Genomic DNA, 22,689 nt, shown 5'->3' on the forward strand with positions numbered 1-22,689 from the left:
TAAAAAGCTGAATGCTTGCCCTGGCCACAACGAATGGTTCAACACCAGAAGTTTTCCTCGATGTGCAGCTTTAGTGTTGGCATACATCTTGCAAGACGTGTTTACAGATGTAAGCTCAAGTTGCTCGTACAAAGATTACCTTGGCATCTTGGCAAATCATAGCAGTGACAAGCTCATTCATGTCTTGCAAAAGTACTCCTACCGAAGCCATATTAAAGACAAAATTAAAAACATGAAGCTAAAAATTCAAAAAGAGGGTAGTTTAGAAAAGTTTGTTCAATATGGCAATATAGTGAGACCATTTATGTAGTTTAGAAAAGTTTGTTCAGTTTGGCAATAAAGATGGGCCTTTTGTGTAGTTTGTTTTCTCTATGCTTTTGCAAATATATTTATCTGTTTCGCTAAATACATAATAAACAAGAAGTTCTGTTAAACTGTTCTCACATTTCTTATTTAAAGATAGTTCAAACTTTTTTTATCTTTAAAAAAAAAAAAAAGTCGTTTTGTTATTCTGTTAACACTTTTAATAGAGTTGCATTTAGAATTACTTCTGATGTTTTTAAGAGTTTGTTAAAAAGCAAATTAATATTTTCTGTGATGTTAAACTGCATAAGTGAAATTTAAAAAAGGAAAACTGCTCCAACCATTTTTCGGAAAAAGAAATCAAAAAGTTCCTTATTTTAAAAGATCTAGACATCCATTTCTTCTTCAGCAAAATAGCGAGGCTTTTTTTATGAACTCTTACTCTCTATTTTTTCATATATTTACACAAAGGATTTTATTAAGTTCAATGTAAACATACATAGAAGTATATTATGTTTTTTTTTTTGTTTGTTTTTTTTTTATGGTGTCTAACTTTTGTTTCACTTCTATTTTATTTTACGTTTATCTTGTATTTTATCATGCCTTATTGGTTTTTGCGTTTTGTGATGTCAAGCTGCGTAAGCTAAACTTAAAAGAGGAAAACTACGCTAACTTTTCTTTGAAAAAATATTCAAAAAGTACCTTAAAAGAGAAAGCACACGAATTTAAAAAGTTGTATCTTGCCATCCAATTCTTCTTCTGCAAAGTAGTGAGGCTTTTGCTCTCTAATTTATCTCTATTTACGCAAAGGGTTTTATTTCAATGTAAACACGTATAAAAGAATACTTTGTTAAAAATAATGTTAAAGGAGTTGCGTAAAAAAAAACGTCTGAATAAACTTTCTTTACAAAAAAAAACAACTAAGAAACAAGCGCGCCTAAGAAAAACCAGATCGCGATTCACTAAGTCAATAGACGAAAGAAACAAACTTTAAAAAGTCTTTCTAGACAACAAATTCTATTTTTGGCAATGCAGTTTTTGTATTTATGCAACCTATCTTTTGTTTCACTTCTACTTTATTTTACGTTTACCTTGTATTTTGTCTTGCCTTTTTGCGTTTTGTGATGTCAAGCTACATAATCTAAACTTAAAAGAGGAAAACTAGGCTAGTAGAATATTATGTTGTTGGTTTTATATGCAGCCTAACTTTAGTTTCATCTATATTTTGTTTTGCGTTTATCTTATATTTTATCTTGTCTTTTTGAGTTTTGTGTTTTGTGATGTCAAGCTACATAAGCTAAACTTTAAAGACCTTTTTTTTGAAAAACTATTCAAAAACTACCTTTAACAAAGTAGCGAGGCTTTTTATGCACTTTTACTCTCTAACATACCTATATTTGCGCAGAGGATTTTATTTAACTCAATGTAAACATACATAGAAAAATATTGTTACCCGTTTATTTTATGCAGCCTAACTTTAGCTTCATCTGTATTTTATTTTACGTTTATCTTATATTTTATTTTGTCTTTTTGAGTTTTGTGCTTTGTGATGTCAAGCTACATAAGCTAATGTTAAAAGAGGAAAACTACGCTAACCTTTTTTTGAAAAACTATTCAAAAACAACCTTTAACAAAGTAGCGAGGCTTTTTATGCACTTTTACTCTCTAACATACCTATATTTGCGCAGAGGATTTTATATAACTCAATGTAAACATACATAGAAAAATATTGTTACCCGTTTATTTCATGCAGCCTAACTTTAGCTTCATCTACATTTTATTTTACGTTTATCTTATATTTTATTTTGTCTTTTTGAGTTTTGTGTTTTGTGATGTCAAGCTACATAAGCTAATGTTAAAAGAGGAAAGCTACGCTAACCTTTCTTTGAAAAACTGTTCAAAAACTACCTTAGACATAATCTAGATTTAAAAGAGGAAGACTACGCTATTTTTGCTTTGAAAAAACTTTCGAAAACCACCTTAATCGATAGAGATAGCACACGATTTTAAAATGTTGTATCTAGTGATCCACTTCTTTTACACCAAAGTAGCGAGGCTTTCTATGCACTTTTACTCTCTAACATAGCTATTTTTGCGCAAACGATTTTATTTATTTCAATTTAAACATGCCTAGTAGATTATTATGTTGTTGGTTTTTTATGCAGCCTAACTTTAGTTTCATCTATATTTTATTTTGCGTTTATCTTATATTTTATCTTGTCTTTTTGAGTTTTATATTTTGTGATGTCAAGCTACATAAGCTAAACTTTAAAGAGGAAATTTACGCTAACCTGTCTTTGAAAAACTATTCAAAAACTACCTTTAACAAAGTAGCGAGGCTTTTTATGCCTTTTTACTCTCTAGCATACCTATATTTGCGCAGAGGGTTTTATTTAATTCAACTTAAACATACCTGTTAGATTATTATGTTGTTGGTTTTTTATGCAGTCTAACTTAAGCTACATCTATTTTTCATTTTACGTTTGTCTTATATTTTATTTTATCTTTTTGTGTTCTGTGATGTCAAGCTACATAAGCTAATGTTAAAAGAGGAAAGCTACGCTAACCTTTCTTTGAAAAACTATTCGAAATCTATTTTTGAGATAATCTAGATTTAAAAGAGGAACACTACGCTAATTTTGCTTTGAAAAAACTCTCGAAAACTACCTTATTCGATAGAGATAGCACACAAGTTTAAAAAAGTGTATCTAGTCATCCACTTCTTCTACAGCAAAGTAGCGAGGCTTTCTATGCACTTTTACTCTCTAACATTATGCATTTTACTCTCTATTTTTGCGCAAAGGGTTTTATTTAATTCAATTTAAACATGCCTAGTAGATATTTTATGTTGTTGGTTTTTTATGCAGCCTAACTTTAGCTACATCTATTTGTCTTATATTTTATTTTATGTTTTTGTGTTCTGTGATGTCAAGCTACATAAGCTAATGTTAAAAGAGGAAAGCTACGCTAACTTTTCTTTGAAAAACTATTCAAAATCTACCTTTGAGATAATCTAGATTTAAAAGAGGAACACTACGCTAATTTTGCTTTGAAAAAACATTCGAAAACTACCTTATATTTTATCTTGCCTTTGTTAGTTTTGTGTTTTATTATGTCAAGCTTCATAATCTAATCTTAAAAGAGGAAAACTGCGCTAACTTTCCATTGAAAAAGTACTCAAAAAGGACCTAAATCGATATAGATAGCTCACGATTTTAAAAGTTGCATATAGTCATCTTCTTCAGCAAAGTATCGAGGCTTTTTATGGATTTTTACTGTCTAACTTTCCCATATTTGCGCAAAGGAATTTATTTAGTTCAACTTAAACATGCCTAGTAGATAATTATGTTGTTTGTTTATTATGCAGTGTAAACTTTGTTTCATCTATATTTTACGTTTATCTTATATTTTATTTTGTCTTTTTGAGCTTTGTGTTTTGTGATGTCAAGCTACATAATCTAAACATAAAAGAGGAAAACTACGCTAACCTTTCTTTGAAAAACTATTCAAAATCTACAGAGAGATAAAGTTGCGAGGCTTTTAATGCTTTTTTACTAACATACTATATTTGCGCAAAGGATTTTATATAATTCAATTTAAACATGCCTAGTAGATTATTATGTTGTTAGTTTTTTATGCAGCTTATCTTTAGTTTCATTTATATTATGTTTTAGGTTTATCTTATATTTTATCTTATCTTTTTGAGTTTTGTGTTTTGTGATGCCAAGAATTTTAAGCTAAACTTAAAAGAGGAATGCTACGCTAACCTTTCTTTGAAAATCTATTCATAAACTACCCTAGACAAAAGCTAGATTTAAAAGAGGAAAACTACGCTATTTTTGCTTTGAAAAACTTTCGAAAACCACCTTAATCGATAGAGATAGCACACAATTTAAAAAAGTTGCATATAGTCATCCACTTCTTCTGCAGCAAAGTAGCGATGCTTTTTATGCACTTTTTCTCACTAGTTTGCTTATATTTACGCAAAGGAATTCATTTAATTCAATCCAAGCATATATAGAAGATTATTATGCTATGATTTTTTTTTTCTTTTATGCAGCCTAACAATTATTTCACCTATATTTTATTTTACGATTAACTTTTATCTTACTTTTCTTTTTTGAGTTTTGTGTTTTGTGATATCAAGCTACATAAACTAAAACTTAAAGAGGAAAACTACGCTAACCTTTCTTTGAAAAACTATTCAAAAACTACCTTTAACAAAGTAGCGAGGCTTTTTCTCTCTAACATACCTATATTTGCGCATAGGATTTTATTTAATTTAATGTAAACATACCTAGTAGATTATTATGTTGTTGGTTTTTTATGCAGTCTAACTTTAGCTTCATCTGTATTTATTTCACGTTTATCTTATATTTTATTTTGTCTTTTTGAGCTTTGTGTTTTGTGATGTCAAGCTACATAAGCTAAACTTAAAAGAGGAAAGCTACGCTAACCTTTCTTTGAAAAACTATTCAAAATCTACCTTTGAGATAATCTAAATTTAAAAGAGGAACACTGCGCTATTTTTGCTTTGAAAAAACTTTCGAAAACTACCTTATTCGATAGAGACAGCACACAATTTAAAAGTTTGTATCTAGTCATCCACTTCTTCTACAGCAATGTAGCGAGGCTTTTTATGCACTTTACTCTCTAACATACCTATATTTGCGCAAAGGATTTTATTTAACTCAATGTAAATATACATAGAAGAGTATTGTTACCCGTTTATTTTATGCAGCCTAACTTTAATTTCATCTATATTTTATATTGCGTTTACCTTATATTTTGTCTTGCCTTTGTTAGTTTTGTGTTTTGTTATGTCAAGCTTCATGATCCAATCTTAAAAGAGGAAAACTGCGCTAACTTCTCATTGAAAAAGTACTCAAAAAGGACCTAAATCGATATAGATAGCTCACGATTTTAAAAAGTTGCATATAGTCATCTTCTTCTTCAGCAAAGTATCGAGGGCTTTTTATGGACTTTTAATCTCTTATTTACCCAAATTTGCGCAAAGGACTTTACTTAATTCAACTTAAACATGTCTAGTAGATTATTAAGTTGTTTGTTTTTATGCAGCCTAACTTTAGTTTCATTTATATTTTATTTTACGTTTATCTGATATTTTATCTTGTCTTTTTGTGTGTTGTTTTGTCAAGCTACATAAGCTAAACTTAAAAGTGGAAAACTACGCTAACCTTTCTTTGAAAATCTATTCAAAACTGCCTTAGACATAAGGTAGATTTAAAAGAGGAAGACTGCGCTATTTTTGCTTTAAAAAAACTTTCGAAAAATACCTTAATCCATCGAGGTAGTACACGAATTTACAAAGTTGTATCTAGTCATCCACTTCTTCTATAGCAAAGTAGCGAGGCTTTTTATGCACTTTTGAGTTCTAATTTATCTCTGTTTACGCAAATGGTTTTTGTTTATTTCTGTGTAATGATATACAAAAGAGTATTTTGTTAAAGATTATGCTGCAGGAGCTGCGTAAAAAAACTCTGGTGACCTTTCCTTAAGAAAAAAAGCAACTGAGAGGCATGTGCGCTTTAGAAAATTCAAATCGCGATTCACCAAATTAAAAGACGAAAAGAACGAACTTTAAAAGCTCTTACTAGACGTTTGTGTTTATGATAGGCAATGCAGTTTTAGATTTTATGCAGCCTAACATTTGTTTCATCTATATCTTATTTTACGTTTATCTTATACTTTATCTTGCCTTTTTGAGTTTAGTATTTTGTGATGTCATGCTAAATAAGCTAAACTTTGCTAATTTTATTTGAAAAAATATTCAAAAACTACCTGAATTATAAAGCTAGATCTAAAGGAGGAAAACTACGCTAACTTTTCTTTAAAAAAATATTTAAAAACTACCTTAAACATAAGCTATATCCAAAAGAGGAAAACTATGCTAACTTTTCTTTGAAAAAATACTCAAAAACTACCTTAAACATAAGCTAGATCTAAAAGAGGAAAACTACGCTAACTTTTCTTTGAAAAAATACTCAAAAACTACCTTAAACATAAGCTAGATCTAAAAGAGGAAACCTACGCTAACTTTTCTTTGAAAAAATATTCGAAAACTACCTTTAAACATGATTTAGATTTAATAGATGAAAACTACGCTAACATTTCTTTGAAAAAACATTCAAAAACTACCTTTAAACATGATTTAAATTTAAAAAAGGAAAACTACGCTAACATTTCTTTGAAAAAATATTCAAAAAGTACCTTAATCGAAAGAGATAGCACGCGAAATTAAAAAGTTGCATCTAGTCATCCGTTTCTTCTTCATCAAAGTAGCGAGGCGTTTATGCACTTTTTATTCTCTAATTTATCTCTATTTACGCAAATGGCTTTTGTTTATTTCAATGTAAAACTTTTCAAAAGAGTATTTTGTTAAAGATTATGCTGCAGGAGCTGTGTAAGATAACTCTGGTGACCTTTCTTTAAGAAAAAGCAACTAAAGTAGATGTGCGCCTAAGAGAATCCAAATTGCGATTCACTAAATTAAAAGACATATACAACAAACTTTAAAAGTGAAACTATTTTTACAAGCGTATTTGGTAAAGATGAAATGTTCTTATGACATTTTAACGTTACGAAAAGGATTTTCTTCAGTTCAAATATTTATTACAATTTAAAGTGTTAAATAATGTTACAGAAACGACCTAAAACGCCTGTTGTATTAATTTAAACGAACAAAATAGATAAAAAAAAAGAAAAACTATCATTAAAAAAAAAAAGAAAAAAAGAAAAGAAATAGAAGTTGAGGAAAAATAAAAATAAGAACTTCTAACAAAGAGCTCTTCTTTTTATTTTTCAGATTTTAGATGCTTAATTCCTTGAATGAAAAGTTGAACTGATGACCCACTACTAAGGTTGTTCCTAGCCTTCCGTTCTCAAACTAGGCCATTCTGAGAGGCTGTTTGATTAAGTACCGTTGATAGTAGTATCGCACGTAAGAGACTTCTAAAACTCTGATTATTAATTCCTTGAATGAAGAGATGACTTCATACTCACTAACGAGGTTGTTCTTAGCCATCCGTTCTTAAACTAAGCAAAACAGTGAAGTTGTTTGATTAAGTATCACAGTTTGCTGATTTGCACATGCACCATTGCCGAAACTGTGATGCTTGGTTCCTTGATTGGATTGAAGAAGCTCATCACCATGCTTTTTACAAGCTGTCCGTTGTTATGTTTTGCAATTCAGTGGTTCTGTTTTGCAATTCATTTTCTGTTTGTTTAAGTATCATCGATGGTGGTGTCGTGCATGCAAACTTTCCGAAACTCTGATGCTTGTTTTCTTGAATGGAGAGATGAGCTTATACTTTAGGTGACTTTAAAACTGCAGTAATTAGTGCCTCGAATGGAAAAACGAACTCATTCTTTACAGACCAAGGTTGTTCCTGCCATCCGTTAACATACTAGGCAACAGTACAGCGAAGCTGTTTGTTTTACAAGCTTTTGTCGTTTCGAGAAATCACTACATTAAGCATTCGATGGTGATACACGACTGATGGCCAGGTTCTGATTTTCGAATGAAAAGAAGAGTCGCATCCGACCACCGGTCGGCTTTCGACGCAAAACAGCTGTACACACTCGTCCAACGTCAGTGACTAACTGTTGCAACGAGAAAGTTAGCTTTATTTGTCGTGCAGATTGTCCGCTTTGACGTAAAATGCTAGAAATTTGCTGAACGCTCGGTTTGCGCCGCCCAAGAGTCATTCTGTTTCTGCGTTGCCAGCGTCTGTCGGCTAAATACAACTGTAGACTCCGCGCAAGCTTTTTCACCGCAAAAGTTGTACAGAGCCACACCGAAGGCTAAAATCGACTTTAAGGTCGAAGGTTAAAATCGACCCTAGAGCTTTGAAAACGACGTCACGAAATTTTCAAGTACATCATCGAAGAAAATTACGGCGGCCAGATGCGACTCTTAGTACTAACTCTTCTAATCTTATACGTTAAGCATTCCAGTCGAGAGATCAGACGTTTTTTCGTCACCTAAGAGACCGGCCGATCCGTTTGCGACGCTGCGGAAAGAAAGAAGATGGCAAACCACAGGGTTGTTACCGTAACAAACCTCCGTGAGTACCTCCATCTCGAATGGCTTTTGGGGAAACGTTCGTTTTAAACTCAAAGGGATGGTTGTTAAAGCTCACAAAAGCCTGGTTAACGATTTTCTAACGGCAGAGACCGTGTTTACAATGGATGCAGGCCGTTTGCCCGAGCCCAAAGCGCAAGACCTTTCGGAGAACTCCTCTAGGTCGATGCAACGAAACTACTAGACGCGTGCACCTAGCGGCACGTTACAACCGAAGGACGCCCCTCGTGGACACTATACGAACGCAATTTTTCATTGTCCCCAGGCTTCCAAACCGTAACCTCATCCCCCTCCAATCCTAACCCCGTAATTCTCTTACTCCTTCCCCCCCCCCCCCCCCACCCCTACCCCTCTTAAAAAAAAAAAAAAAAAAGATAAAGAAAAAAAGAAAAAAGTTTCCTTCTCTCTTTTTTTCTAGCTTTTAGCCGGCCCTCCGCTAGAAGGGAATAGGGAGTAACGAAGGTTTGACATCAAAGTAGCGTTTCGTATAAGATTTGCTTGGCAAAATTTGACAATTTTTATAAAAGCCAAGCACTAGTTCAAACTGGAGATAATAAAACGAAATCGAATGATCTCACTTCTCAAACCACTGAGCTGCCATTGGTCGGCAGTTTCATGTTTGGAGACTATTGAGCTGCCATTGGTCGGCTGTTTAATCGTTGCGATTGGTCGGCAGTTTTATCGTTGGAGACCATTGAGAGATATAAAAGGCACTTTTTTTTTTTTTGAGCACAACATTAAACGCTATATCGTTAGATCTTGTTATAAAGGCACCCTTAAAATGCCGAATTGAAAAAAAAAAACAAAAACAAAAACAAACAGAAAAAAAAAATGAAATCGAAACGGGCATTCTTTTAAGCATAACGTTAAAAGCTAAATCGTTAGAGGTTTTATTAAGAAGGCACCTTTAGAATGCAAAAGACAAAAACGGAAAGTTTTGCTTTCCTGGCCACAAGCGATAAAATTGTTAGTAAAACGCACTCTAGCATTCTCACGTTCCAGACGTGACCAATGTTCGAGTAATCGAACAGGTCCGCTCAACCGTGAATGAAAGCGGAACTAACACACACTACCAACTAGTCACTGTGTTGGTCTGCTGAAATTACAACAGTCCATGAAAAGTATCTCGTAGAAAAGTCCTAATTTTGGATCATGGGCGGGCTGCTCAAATGAGCACTCTGCCCAATTGAAACAAAGGAAAAAAAAAAAAAAAAAAAGAAAAAAGAAACCGAAACGGGCATTCTTTTGAGCATAACGTTAAAAGCTAAATCGTTAGATGTTTTATTAAAAAGGCACCTTTAGAATGCGATGTCCTCAAATATTTTCCTCGATATTTTAATAAGTAAACAAAAACAAAACTAAGTCTTGCAACTGGCGAAAACTTTCAATAAGCAAACAAAGCAACAACTTTCCTTTCGAGTTTTTTACATTTTAAACAAAAGACAAACAAAGAAAAAAAAAACAAACAAAAACAAAAACAAAAAAACAAAACAAAAACAAAACAGAAAAGGGAGAATGAGTGAGTCGACTGATTTCGCTCAACTGTCTTAAACGAGAAGTCATAAACGTTTGCTTGTGCCAGCAAGTTGCAAATTAAGTTGTTAATGAGCTGCACCGCAAAAACTTAACCCACAGTTTATTAAGCATATTAAGCCTTTGCTGACATGTTAAGACATTTTAAGCCTTTGCTATTATCATGAGGCTTTTTTGCTCCACGAGCCAAAAAAGTACGCTAGAGTTGTTGACAAACTGCATCGCGGTCGAAAAGTGTAATTACGCCAACACTTTTATCCGTTTAAGCATTTCGTTTTCGCACGAACAACAATTAAAGCAGCTCGTTGAGCTTAACGACGTTCGTATTTTTTTTCGAAGCCAAAACTTCGGCTATAAGTAGAGTGAAGAGGCACTTCGAAAAACAACAAAGCTGTTCGCAGTCGATAGCAACGAGCGACAACATCTCTGCGAGTCTGGCATCAAGGTAAACATTTTTTTTTACATTTTCATTTGTTAGTGCCACTTTTGTGTACATTATGTATTCAAAAATTTCTTGCTGACGCTAGATTTTTCGTTTTCAATGAACAACAGTTGCAACCTCTAGTCGTTTGCTAAAACAGCTTGCTAGGACAACCAAATCAATCATATGTTGTGAAAATTTCTTTTTGTTCAACTGACTAAGGAAGATCGAGCGAACGCTTTTTTTTTTTATAACTTGTTTGTATCATATTGCTATTAAGAAAACAGCGTTGTGTATACTAAACGTGACATAATTGGCAATTATCCGTAACTAAAAATAAGATAGAAATTACAAACTTGATACCATATTTTAATTACTCTAACAAAACTAGACGTCATCGCGTGAGAAAATAAATGTTTATGACACATAACCTATTTTTTTGTTTTTTTTTTTCTTCTCTTTTTTCCTTTTAATCTCCTTTCTTTCGTCCAAAAAGCGTTTTGATTTTTGCCTCGCCACAAGCGATGAAATCGATAAAAAAACCTGCTCGGACATTCTCAATTCTCAACAACAAAAGCAATCAAAGTTCTAGCTCTCGAGCACGTGCGCCAACAGGTTGATGAAACCGTTCAAATATGCTCGATCGCTAGAATTTAAAAAAAAAAAAAGAAGCAAACCAGAAACAAACCAAAATAAAAAAAAAACAAAAACAAAAATGGACATCTTTAGAACGCTTAAATTTTATAAAATATTTTCCTCTGCGTTTTTAACCAGCTAAACTGTCGTAAAGTTTTTTCGGTGCAGTTCATTTAAAAAACTTAGTTTTCAACTTTTAAACGTTTTAGACTTCTCGTTTAAGGCAGTCGAAAGAAATGAGTCGACTTGCTCTCTCTCTCCCTTTTCGGTTTTGTTTTTGTTTACTTGTTTTTGTTTTTTCTTCGTTTGCCTTCGTTTGCCTTTGTTTGCCTTTGTTTGCTTTTGGAAAAGTTGTCGCCATGCGAGACTTAGTTTTTTTTTGGCTCAATTTGTGATTAAGTGAAGTTCTAGTCTTGAAAGTGTGCAAAGTGTGGGCCAATCTGGTGGCTGGAGTGATGACACGTGAATGCTGGAAATTCCAGACTTTGAGCGGATTCAGCGTACATAGAAAGAAAATGTAACATTCACGTGGGTCTCTCCTAAGCTTGCCATTGGTCGGTCTGCTGGCCTTAAGTACCCCCCCCCCCCCCCTCAACGTCACGTTTGCTCAACTTTCTCGGTCTTTGGCGCCCAAAGAAAGCTCGAGGAAGGATAAAAATGGCGAGGTTTCGGTACTGCGTTTTCTGTTTTTCCTATTTGTTTTTGTTTGTTTGTTTGTTTCGTTTGTTTGTTTATTTATTTAATCGTTTTTTTGTTTGTTTCGTTCGTTTGTTTGTTTGTTTCGTTTGCTTCGTTTGTTTTGTGATGTTTTGTTTTCCCTTCTTGATGGCACAAAACAGAAGCAAACAAGACTTTCGGTTATATTCGGTTATATTCGGTTCAATAAAAGTTTGTTGGTTTCTGCACAACAACAACAACAACAACAAAAGTCCCTCTGTCCCTCAAAAGCAGTTTCTCCTCTGTCCTAAAGAAGAGCCTCTTTGTAATCGATCTTGTCTGAATGCAGCTCTCCTTTTGCCTACAGGTTTTTATTCCAACCCTTTTGTTGTTGTTAGTGCCATGTTGTTGTTATTGTTATACTCTGTAAAAGCAGTTGTTGCTGTTGTACTTGTTTGTTGTTTCTAAAGACACTGTTGTTGCTGCTGTTAGCGCTGTTAGTAATCACCCACTTGGCTTGTATTTTTGTTTCTTGTTTTTGTTTTTTGTTTTATTTATAAACACTCTCTGAGTAAGTGATGCTGTTGCTGTTGTTGTTGTTACAGTTGCAATGAGTGTTTGTTAATGTTCCCCCACTTGGCTTGTTTATAATCTATTTTATTTTATCAACACTCTCTGAGTCAGTGATGGTGTTGCTGTTGCTGTTGTCGTTATTATGCTTGCAATGGGAGTTGTTACTGTTCACCCACTTTGCTTGTTTTGTTTTTGTTTCTTTATTTTATCAACACCCTTTGAGCCAGTGATGCTGTTGCTGTTGTTGTTGTTATAGTTGCAATGAGTGTTGTTAATGTTCACCCACTTTGCTTGTGTTTTTGTTTTTGTTTATCAACACCCTTTGTGTCAGTGATGCTGTTGCTGTTGTTCTTATTACAGTTGCAATGAGTGTTTGTTAATGTTCACCAACTTGGCTTGTTTATAATCTATTTTGTTTTATCAACACTCTCTGAGTCAGTGATGCTGATGCTGTTGTTGTTATTGTGCTTGCAATAAGTGTTGTTAATGTTCACCCACTTTGCTTGTTTTGTTTGTGCTTTTGTTTTTCTTTATCAACACCCTTTGAGTCACTGATGCTGTTGCTGTTGGTGTTATTATAGTTGCAATGAGTGTTAATGTTCACCCACTTTGCTTGCTTTATTTGTTTGTTGCTTTTTTTTTTATCAACACCCTGCGAGTTAGTGATGCTGTTGCTGCTTTTGTCATTTTACTTGTATTTATAGTTGTTACTGTTCAGCCACTTTGCTTGTTTTTTAATCTGTTTTATTTTATCACCACACTCTGAGTCAGTGATGATGTTGCTGATGCTGTTGTTGTTATTTTACTTGCAATGATAGCTGTTACTGTTCAGCCACTTTGCTTGTTTTGTTTGTTTGTTTGTTTGTTTTTTTTATCAATATCCTCTGAGCAAGTGATGCTGTTGCTGTTGTTGTTGTTATAGTTGCAATGAGTGTTTGTTAATGTTCACAAACTTGGCATGTTTATAATCTATTTTATTTTATCAACACTCTCTGAGTCAGTGATGCTGATGCTGTTGTTGTTATTATGCTTGCAATAAGTGTTGTTAATGTTCACCCACTCTGCTTGTTTTGTTTGTGCCTTTGTTTTTGTTTATCAACACCCTTTGAGTCACTGATGCTGTTGCTGTTGGTGTTATTATAGTTGCAATGAGTGTTAATGTTCACCCACTTTGCTTGCTTTGTTTGTTTGTTGCTTTTTTTTTTATCAACACCCTGCGAGTTAGTGATGCTGTTGCTGCTTTTGTCATTTTACTTGTATTTATAGTTGTTACTGTTCAGCCACTTTGCTTGTTTTTTAATCTGTTTTATTTTATCACCACTCTCTGAGTCAGTGATGATGTTGCTGATGCTGTTGTTGTTATTTTACTTGCAATGATAGCTGTTACTGTTCAGCCACTTTGCTTGTTTTGTTTGTTTGTTTGTTTGTTTTTTTTATCAATATCCTCTGAGCAAGTGATGCTGTTGCTGTTGTTGTTGTTTTAGTTGCAATGAGTGTTTGTTAATGTTCCCCCACTTGGCTTGTACTTCTGTTTTCTGTTTTGTTTTGTTTTTGTTTTTTTTGTTGTTTTTTTTCTCAACACTCTCTGAGTAAGTGATGCTGTTGCTGTAGTCGTTGTTATAGTTGCAATGAGTGTTTGTTAATGTTCACAAACTTGGCATGTTTATAATCTATTTTATTTTATCAACACTCTCTGAGTCAGAGATGCTGATGCTGTTGTTGTTATTATGCTTGCAATAAGTGTTGTTAATGTTCCCCCACTCTGCTTGTTTTGTTTGTGCCTTTGTTTTTGTTTATCAACACCCTTTGAGTCACTGATGCTGTTGCTGTTGGTGTTATTATAGTTGCAATGAGTGTTAATGTTCACCCACTTTGCTTGCTTTGTTTGTTTGTTGCTTTTTTTTTTTATCAACACCCTGCGAGTTAGTGATGCTGTTGCTGCTTTTGTCATTTTACTTGTATTTATAGTTGTTACTGTTTAGCCACTTTGCTTGTTTTTTAATCTGTTTTATTTTATCACCACTCTCTGAGTCAGTGATGATGTTGCTGATGCTGTTGTTGTTATTTTACTTGCAATGATAGCTGTTACTGTTCAGCCACTTTGCTTGTTTTTTTTTGTTTTTGTTTTGTTTGTTTGTTTGTTTGTTTTTTTATATATCCTCTGAGTTAGTGATGCTGTTGCTGATGCTGTTGTTGTTATTATGCTTTCAATGAGAGCTGTTACTGTTCACCCACTTTGTTTGTTTATAATCTGTTTTATTTTATCAACACTCTCTGAGTCAGTGATGCTGATGCTGATGCTGTTGTTGTTATTATGCTTGCAGTGAGAGTTGTTACTGTTCACCCACTTTGCTTGCTTATTGTCTATTTTATTTTGTCAACACTCTCTGAGTCAGTGATGCTGATGCTGATGCTGTTGTTGTTATTATGCTTGCAATGAGAGTTGTTACTGTTCACCCAATTTGCTTGTTTTGTTTTTTTATTTGTTTTTTTGTTTGTTTTTGTTTTGCTTGTTTTTTTTTATCAATACCCTCTGAGTCAGTGATGCTGTTGCTGTTGTTGTTGTTGTTATAGTTGCAATGAGTGTTTGTTAATGTTCCCCCACTTGGCTTGTACTTTTGTTTTCTTTTTTGTTATGTCAACACTCTCTGAGTCAGTGATGCTGATGCTGTTGTTATTATGCTTGCAATGAGAGTTGTTACTGTTGTAGTTATGTCTGTCATTTGTCCTTGTTAGCAAGTTCTATTTGCCCTCTCTTGCCTTTTTTCAACACAGTTTCTTTCTTTGAGTCATATGGTTGCGAGATCCTCTCAAACTCCATCTCTTTATTTATTTGTTTCTTTTCTTTTTCTTTTTTTTTTTCTCATTCTCCTTCTCATAATAGCAATCACTGCTGCCACCATGCATGTAATGCTAGTTGCTCTCATTCTTTTTCATTTGCTAGTGGAAACTTTGTTTCTTCTTGTTGCTCTCTTTTCTTTCTTTTTTTCTCTTTTGCAGAGGATTCGAAAAAACACAGCTCTTCCCTGCAGTTGTAAACATTCCAGGATTGGATGCAGGCAGAAGAAAAAAACTCTCACTGACTGGTTTCCTTTTTTTAGCAAAAACCGTTGCAAACAAACACCTGAACATGTCTTCTTCACAAGAAAACAACTCTGTTGTTGCTTCTTCTCCAAACTCTAAAGCAAAAAAAAAGAAAAGAAAGCAGTCACAAGAACAGAGAGACTTAAAGCTCAAAAACAAAGTCAGGGCCGCATTAGTTGCAGCGTGTGGCTCCGTAAACAGGGTTGTACCTTTCTATGGTACCAAGAAGAGGTACGCTGTTAGCTGTCCGATGCCTTTGTGCAAACATTCGTCCACAAGCATTAAAAGACACTTGACTAAAAAAGATCATTCTTGGACTTTGGATGAAGCTTCCATCTTTTACTCTGCAATGGTCAGGAAGTTTCAGCATGCTCGTCTCGAACGCAAGTCCGGCTGTCCAAAACCTTACCCCTGTTTGCAATGTTGGAAGTATTACGACCGACTGGACATACACTTGAAAGAGACTCATTTCTACGATTCCAAGATGATCAAACAAAAGATTGCAGAGGCAAAGCGATACGACAACGAGAAGCTCTATGTCCCTCAATTTATTCGACCTGCCTTCTTTGGTATTAAGCCAGTAGCTGAACAAGCGTCTGCATCAGGCTCTGCATCCTCTGCTCCTGGGCCTTCCTCCTCTTTTTCTTCTCCGGTTCTTTCCTCTGATCCTCTTTTAAGCTTGCCCTCACCAGTTGCTGGTTCGTCCGAGGCTCCTTCTGCAAACCAATGCACCTCTGTAGAAAACAAAGAGCTGAACACCGAATCCGTCCTTGACTCTGATTTCGATTCCTTAGAGCACTTGGTTTCCAGCTCCTATGTCTTGACCGAAGAAAAGAGACTCTTGTTTCAGCTGGACAAAGATGCTTTTCACTTTTATTACCAGTCAGCAGATGAGCTCTTCAGAGACTTTGAAAAGTGGCTTGTGGTAGCCAACAACAACACTTGGTCACAAGCAAAGATCTACAAAAATGCAGTTGTGGAAATATTGACTTGTTGTGACAGCACGTTGACGCTGCACCCAAACGCCCTCACCAATTCCAATGTTTTGGAGGATAGATACTTCTCCTTGCACTTTAAGAAAATTCAGCTCAATTCCAAGCTGAGTGAACTTGACCAAACAAAAGCCATGTCTTGTCACACGTTGTACAACCGCCTCGTCTCCCTTTGTCTCCTGTTTCGTTTCAGTGAAGCCAGAAACGTCTATTTCGGACTTTCTCATGAGGCCATCCGACGTTTGCGCTGCAAGGTGGATGAGTTGCGAAAAGTGCTGAGGCCCTTTCGTTCTTTGAGGAGGAGCCTTGTGAAAAGAAGAAAAAGCATCAACATCATCAATGTCAGTTTGCTGACCGAATATGGCAAGTCTGCATACGTAAGAGACTTAGTGGAATCGATTAGAAAGGCGTCTCTTCCGCTGACTAGAGACAATGCTGTGTCTCTACGAAACCATCTTCTGCTCTCTGTCACTGTAATTAACAGTTTAAGAAAATCTAACATTGCTCTTTTAAACATTAGAGACTACATGGCTGCTGAGAAGAGTGAGTGTGGATATTGCATTGTGCAAGAGCGCTACAAAACAGCATACAAGTACGGAGCCAAAAACATTCTAGTGCCGAACGACTTGAAAGTGTTGATCGATATTTATTTGCTGAGATACAGAGACCTTCTTGTCAACGACTCTCACTACATGGCTGCAGACACCAAGACTGTTTTGGAGTTGAGCGACTGCTACAGGCCCCTTTTTCCTTCGGTGAGAGCCAACAAAGACGAAGGTGTGACACTAGGTGCAACTAGAGTGCCTGTTTACCAGATGGGTTCCTCTGCTATCACCTCTAGCCTGACGTCCTGCTTCAGAAAAAGCCAAGTAAACATTCCCATGAAGCGTCTTACTCCCACTTGCATTCGCGGTTCGATAGCCACTTACTTTGCCAACAACAGCAAAGAAGATCGCGAGCGGTTTGCTACACTCTACATGAAGCACAGCAGACACACAATGGATAGCTTTTATGTGTCCCAGTGGAACGCTGCAGAGGAGTTGCGCTTTGCCCTGGGCATCGGACAGTCCTTCGGAGTCATAGAGTCTTTGACTGTTGAAAAGTCTGAGAGACCACCAAAGGAGGAGAAGGATGTGATGGACTGGCTCCGAACTAATGCAGAGGAGTACGGTTTTCATGATGTTGAGGACATTTTTGAGGAAGATTCAGACTCCGGTTCTGACTCTGAAGAATGTGCTGCTACTTTCGGTTGTACCACAGTGGTTCCATTTTCTCCAGCTGTAGAAAACAATGCTCCTTTAGAGGACAGCAACGAACATGTTGTAGATTTCTTGTGTGAACCTAGCTCAACTCCTGTTTCGTCTGTTCCTTCTGAACAAACAATCGCTGGTCCAGTTCTTGAACTATCCTCTGCTCTTGCACAACTAGTTCCTAATGAACAAGCTGTTTGTATGGATGTAGATCAGACTCTAGCTGTTCCTGTTGGCACAGCTTGTTCTCCTCTTGCATTAACATTATTTCCTGATGAACCGGATTTTATTGAACACCATGCACAACTTTCTCCAGTTTACTTTAGTGAGCAAGTGGTTGCCAAACCTGTTTCTGCTGCTCCTGCTCAACAAGTTGCTTTCAGTCCTTCAAAAGAGGTCTTTTCTGTTCTGCTGGAAACAGTGTCTAATGTTGCTTCACAGCAAGATAATCTTATGGCTGTCACACGTGTTTTCCATGCTCCTCCTGAAGCTGCTCTTCTTGAACCTGCTCTTCTTGAACCTGCTCTTCTTGAACCTGCTCATAAGCAAGTGGTTGCCAAACCTGTTCATGTTGCTCCTTCTCTGCAAGTTGTTTTTAATCCTTCAAAAGAGGTCTTTTCTGTTCCTCTGGCTCCTAATCTTGTTGCTCGTCAGCAAACGATGGCCAAACCCAGTTTGTTTCTTTCAGCTGTTCCAGTCCAACAGGCTGGTACTGTTCTTGAAAAACAGCCCTCACCTGGTGCTGTTCAATCTGTTGGTAGTCTATTTAGCCAAAGTCTTGCTTGTACATCCAGAGGTAAATTCTTTTTGATTTTTGATTTTTATGCAAATCTCAACACGCTTTCAAAAAATAAAAATGCCCAAATTAACTCCTTGCCCTATTGTTATTGTTAAAGCTGTAAAAAAAAAAAAAAAAAAGAAAAACAATAAAAAAAACAAAAAAAAAAACAAAAAAAACAACACAGAAGTGTGTATGTATTTGTTGCAGGACTAATTCTGTGATTGCTTAAATGTTTACACAAGTGAATGATACTAAAACTGATTATGTTTTAGAAGTAAAAGATCCAAGAAGAAAAAAAATCAAGTTGGAAATGCCATCTTTTACTCAAGAACACATCGGTAATGTAAAACCTAATTTATACAAACATATATAAACACAAACCTCTTCTTGCACAATTTCAGATGGTTAACTGTTAATAAAAACTAGCCATCATTGCTAAGTGCACTTTTAGAAAGTTGTGTCTACCCGATTTCTAATGATGAAGTTAGAAACATCACCGTTAGAAATCATGCACAGCTTGTTATTATCTCTAACACTTAGAAACTGTTGATGGTTTTTTTATGAATTAGAAAAATGAACATGGTTTTATTTTATTTCAGGATCAACTCAGCCAAGAACAAAGGAAAACAAAGCAGAAGTTAGCCAATGCCAATTAGGTAATCTTTCAAAAACCAGTTATTGCTATCAGTGCAAACAATAAGGTCAACAAAAAAAACAAATAAAAAAACAAAATTAATCTTGTCATGCTTCAGAACCAAATGAATATTCGATTTAATCTCTTTGTGTTATGACTTGAGTTTGTAAAATTTTAGATGAAATAGTTGAAAAGCTGAATGCTTGCCCTGGCCACAACGAATGGTTCAACACCAGAAGTTTTCCTCGATGTGCAGCTTTAGTGTTGGCATACATCTTGCAAGACGTGTTTACAGATGTAAGCTCAAGTTGCTCGTACAAAGATTACCTTGGCATCTTGGCAAATCATAGCAGTGACAAGCTCATTCATGTCTTGCAAAAGTACTCCTACCGAAGCCATATTAAAGACAAAATTAAAAACATGAAGCTAAAAATTCAAAAAGAGGGTAGTTTAGAAAAGTTTGTTCAATATGGCAATATAGTGAGACCATTTATGTAGTTTAGAAAAGTTTGTTCAGTTTGGCAATAAAGATGGGCCTTTTGTGTAGTTTGTTTTCTCTATGCTTTTGCAAATATATTTATCTGTTTCGCTAAATACATAATAAACAAGAAGTTCTGTTAAACTGTTCTCACATTTCTTATTTAAAGATAGTTCAAACTTTTTTTATCTTTAAAAAAAAAAAAAAGTCGTTTTGTTATTCTGTTAACACTTTTAATAGAGTTGCATTTAGAATTACTTCTGATGTTTTTAAGAGTTTGTTAAAAAGCAAATTAATATTTTCTGTGATGTTAAACTGCATAAGTGAAATTTAAAAAAGGAAAACTGCTCCAACCATTTTTCGGAAAAAGAAATCAAAAAGTTCCTTATTTTAAAAGATCTAGACATCCATTTCTTCTTCAGCAAAATAGCGAGGCTTTTTTTATGAACTCTTACTCTCTATTTTTTCATATATTTACACAAAGGATTTTATTAAGTTCAATGTAAACATACATAGAAGTATATTATGTTTTTTTTTTTGTTTGTTTTTTTTTTATGGTGTCTAACTTTTGTTTCACTTCTATTTTATTTTACGTTTATCTTGTATTTTATCATGCCTTATTGGTTTTTGCGTTTTGTGATGTCAAGCTGCGTAAGCTAAACTTAAAAGAGGAAAACTACGCTAACTTTTCTTTGAAAAAATATTCAAAAAGTACCTTAAAAGAGAAAGCACACGAATTTAAAAAGTTGTATCTTGCCATCCAATTCTTCTTCTGCAAAGTAGTGAGGCTTTTGCTCTCTAATTTATCTCTATTTACGCAAAGGGTTTTATTTCAATGTAAACACGTATAAAAGAATACTTTGTTAAAAATAATGTTAAAGGAGTTGCGTAAAAAAAAGTCTGAATAAACTTTCTTTACAAAAAAAAACAACTAAGAAACAAGCGCGCCTAAGAAAAACCAGATCGCGATTCACTAAGTCAATAGACGAAAGAAACAAACTTTAAAAAGTCTTTCTAGACAACAAATTCTATTTTTGGCAATGCAGTTTTTGTATTTATGCAACCTATCTTTTGTTTCACTTCTACTTTATTTTACGTTTACCTTGTATTTTGTCTTGCCTTTTTGCGTTTTGTGATGTCAAGCTACATAATCTAAACTTAAAAGAGGAAAACTAGGCTAGTAGAATATTATGTTGTTGGTTTTATATGCAGCCTAACTTTAGTTTCATCTATATTTTGTTTTGCGTTTATCTTATATTTTATCTTGTCTTTTTGAGTTTTGTGTTTTGTGATGTCAAGCTACATAAGCTAAACTTTAAAGACCTTTTTTTTGAAAAACTATTCAAAAACTACCTTTAACAAAGTAGCGAGGCTTTTTATGCACTTTTACTCTCTAACATACCTATATTTGCGCAGAGGATTTTATTTAACTCAATGTAAACATACATAGAAAAATATTGTTACCCGTTTATTTTATGCAGCCTAACTTTAGCTTCATCTGTATTTTATTTTACGTTTATCTTATATTTTATTTTGTCTTTTTGAGTTTTGTGCTTTGTGATGTCAAGCTACATAAGCTAATGTTAAAAGAGGAAAACTACGCTAACCTTTTTTTGAAAAACTATTCAAAAACAACCTTTAACAAAGTAGCGAGGCTTTTTATGCACTTTTACTCTCTAACATACCTATATTTGCGCAGAGGATTTTATATAACTCAATGTAAACATACATAGAAAAATATTGTTACCCGTTTATTTCATGCAGCCTAACTTTAGCTTCATCTACATTTTATTTTACGTTTATCTTATATTTTATTTTGTCTTTTTGAGTTTTGTGTTTTGTGATGTCAAGCTACATAAGCTAATGTTAAAAGAGGAAAGCTACGCTAACCTTTCTTTGAAAAACTGTTCAAAAACTACCTTAGACATAATCTAGATTTAAAAGAGGAAGACTACGCTATTTTTGCTTTGAAAAAACTTTCGAAAACCACCTTAATCGATAGAGATAGCACACGATTTTAAAATGTTGTATCTAGTGATCCACTTCTTTTACACCAAAGTAGCGAGGCTTTCTATGCACTTTTACTCTCTAACATAGCTATTTTTGCGCAAACGATTTTATTTATTTCAATTTAAACATGCCTAGTAGATTATTATGTTGTTGGTTTTTTATGCAGCCTAACTTTAGTTTCATCTATATTTTATTTTGCGTTTATCTTATATTTTATCTTGTCTTTTTGAGTTTTATATTTTGTGATGTCAAGCTACATAAGCTAAACTTTAAAGAGGAAATTTACGCTAACCTGTCTTTGAAAAACTATTCAAAAACTACCTTTAACAAAGTAGCGAGGCTTTTTATGCCTTTTTACTCTCTAGCATACCTATATTTGCGCAGAGGGTTTTATTTAATTCAACTTAAACATACCTGTTAGATTATTATGTTGTTGGTTTTTTATGCAGTCTAACTTAAGCTACATCTATTTTTCATTTTACGTTTGTCTTATATTTTATTTTATCTTTTTGTGTTCTGTGATGTCAAGCTACATAAGCTAATGTTAAAAGAGGAAAGCTACGCTAACCTTTCTTTGAAAAACTATTCGAAATCTATTTTTGAGATAATCTAGATTTAAAAGAGGAACACTACGCTAATTTTGCTTTGAAAAAACTCTCGAAAACTACCTTATTCGATAGAGATAGCACACAAGTTTAAAAAAGTGTATCTAGTCATCCACTTCTTCTACAGCAAAGTAGCGAGGCTTTCTATGCACTTTTACTCTCTAACATTATGCATTTTACTCTCTATTTTTGCGCAAAGGGTTTTATTTAATTCAATTTAAACATGCCTAGTAGATATTTTATGTTGTTGGTTTTTTATGCAGCCTAACTTTAGCTACATCTATTTGTCTTATATTTTATTTTATGTTTTTGTGTTCTGTGATGTCAAGCTACATAAGCTAATGTTAAAAGAGGAAAGCTACGCTAACTTTTCTTTGAAAAACTATTCAAAATCTACCTTTGAGATAATCTAGATTTAAAAGAGGAACACTACGCTAATTTTGCTTTGAAAAAACATTCGAAAACTACCTTATATTTTATCTTGCCTTTGTTAGTTTTGTGTTTTATTATGTCAAGCTTCATAATCTAATCTTAAAAGAGGAAAACTGCGCTAACTTTCCATTGAAAAAGTACTCAAAAAGGACCTAAATCGATATAGATAGCTCACGATTTTAAAAAGTTGCATATA

The 22,689-nt window shown here is 34.2% G+C and overlaps 1 protein-coding gene across 2 annotated transcripts; it reads left to right on the plus strand.

Moving 5' to 3' along the window:
* Positions 1-11,596: 11,596 nt before the first annotated feature.
* On the plus strand, positions 11,597-19,512 carry LOC149875947 (uncharacterized). 2 transcript variants are annotated; one of them, XM_090075979.1, is made up of 5 exons: positions 11,597-11,668; positions 15,329-18,349; positions 18,607-18,672; positions 18,934-18,990; positions 19,147-19,512. In XM_090075979.1, the coding sequence occupies exons 2-5, from the start codon at positions 15,358-15,360 to the stop codon at positions 19,464-19,466; spliced, it is 3,435 nt and encodes a 1,144-aa protein (XP_089932105.1). In that variant the 5' UTR covers positions 11,597-11,668; positions 15,329-15,357; the 3' UTR covers positions 19,467-19,512. The 2 variants fall into 2 exon arrangements, with proteins under 2 accessions (XP_089932105.1, XP_089932104.1); XM_090075978.1 differs by having other exon boundaries at positions 11,603-18,349.
* Positions 19,513-22,689: the final 3,177 nt, after the last annotated feature.

Source organism: Hydra viridissima, unplaced genomic scaffold, assembly GCF_058129835.1.
Source record: "Hydra viridissima isolate aposymbiotic clone 2 unplaced genomic scaffold, HvirCarnegie_v1 scaffold_93, whole genome shotgun sequence".
NCBI lineage: Eukaryota > Metazoa > Cnidaria > Hydrozoa > Anthoathecata > Hydridae > Hydra > Hydra viridissima.

Coding starts and splice junctions, on each gene's coding strand:
- LOC149875947 (XM_090075979.1), top strand. CDS start 15,358: ATGTCTTCTTCACAAGAAAACAACTCTGTTGTTGCTTCTTCTCCAAAC. Junction 18,350..18,606: donor TCTTGCTTGTACATCCAGAG/GTAAATTCTTTT, acceptor ATTATGTTTTAG/AAGTAAAAGATCCAAGAAGA. Junction 18,991..19,146: donor AGTTAGCCAATGCCAATTAG/GTAATCTTTCAA, acceptor GTAAAATTTTAG/ATGAAATAGTTGAAAAGCTG.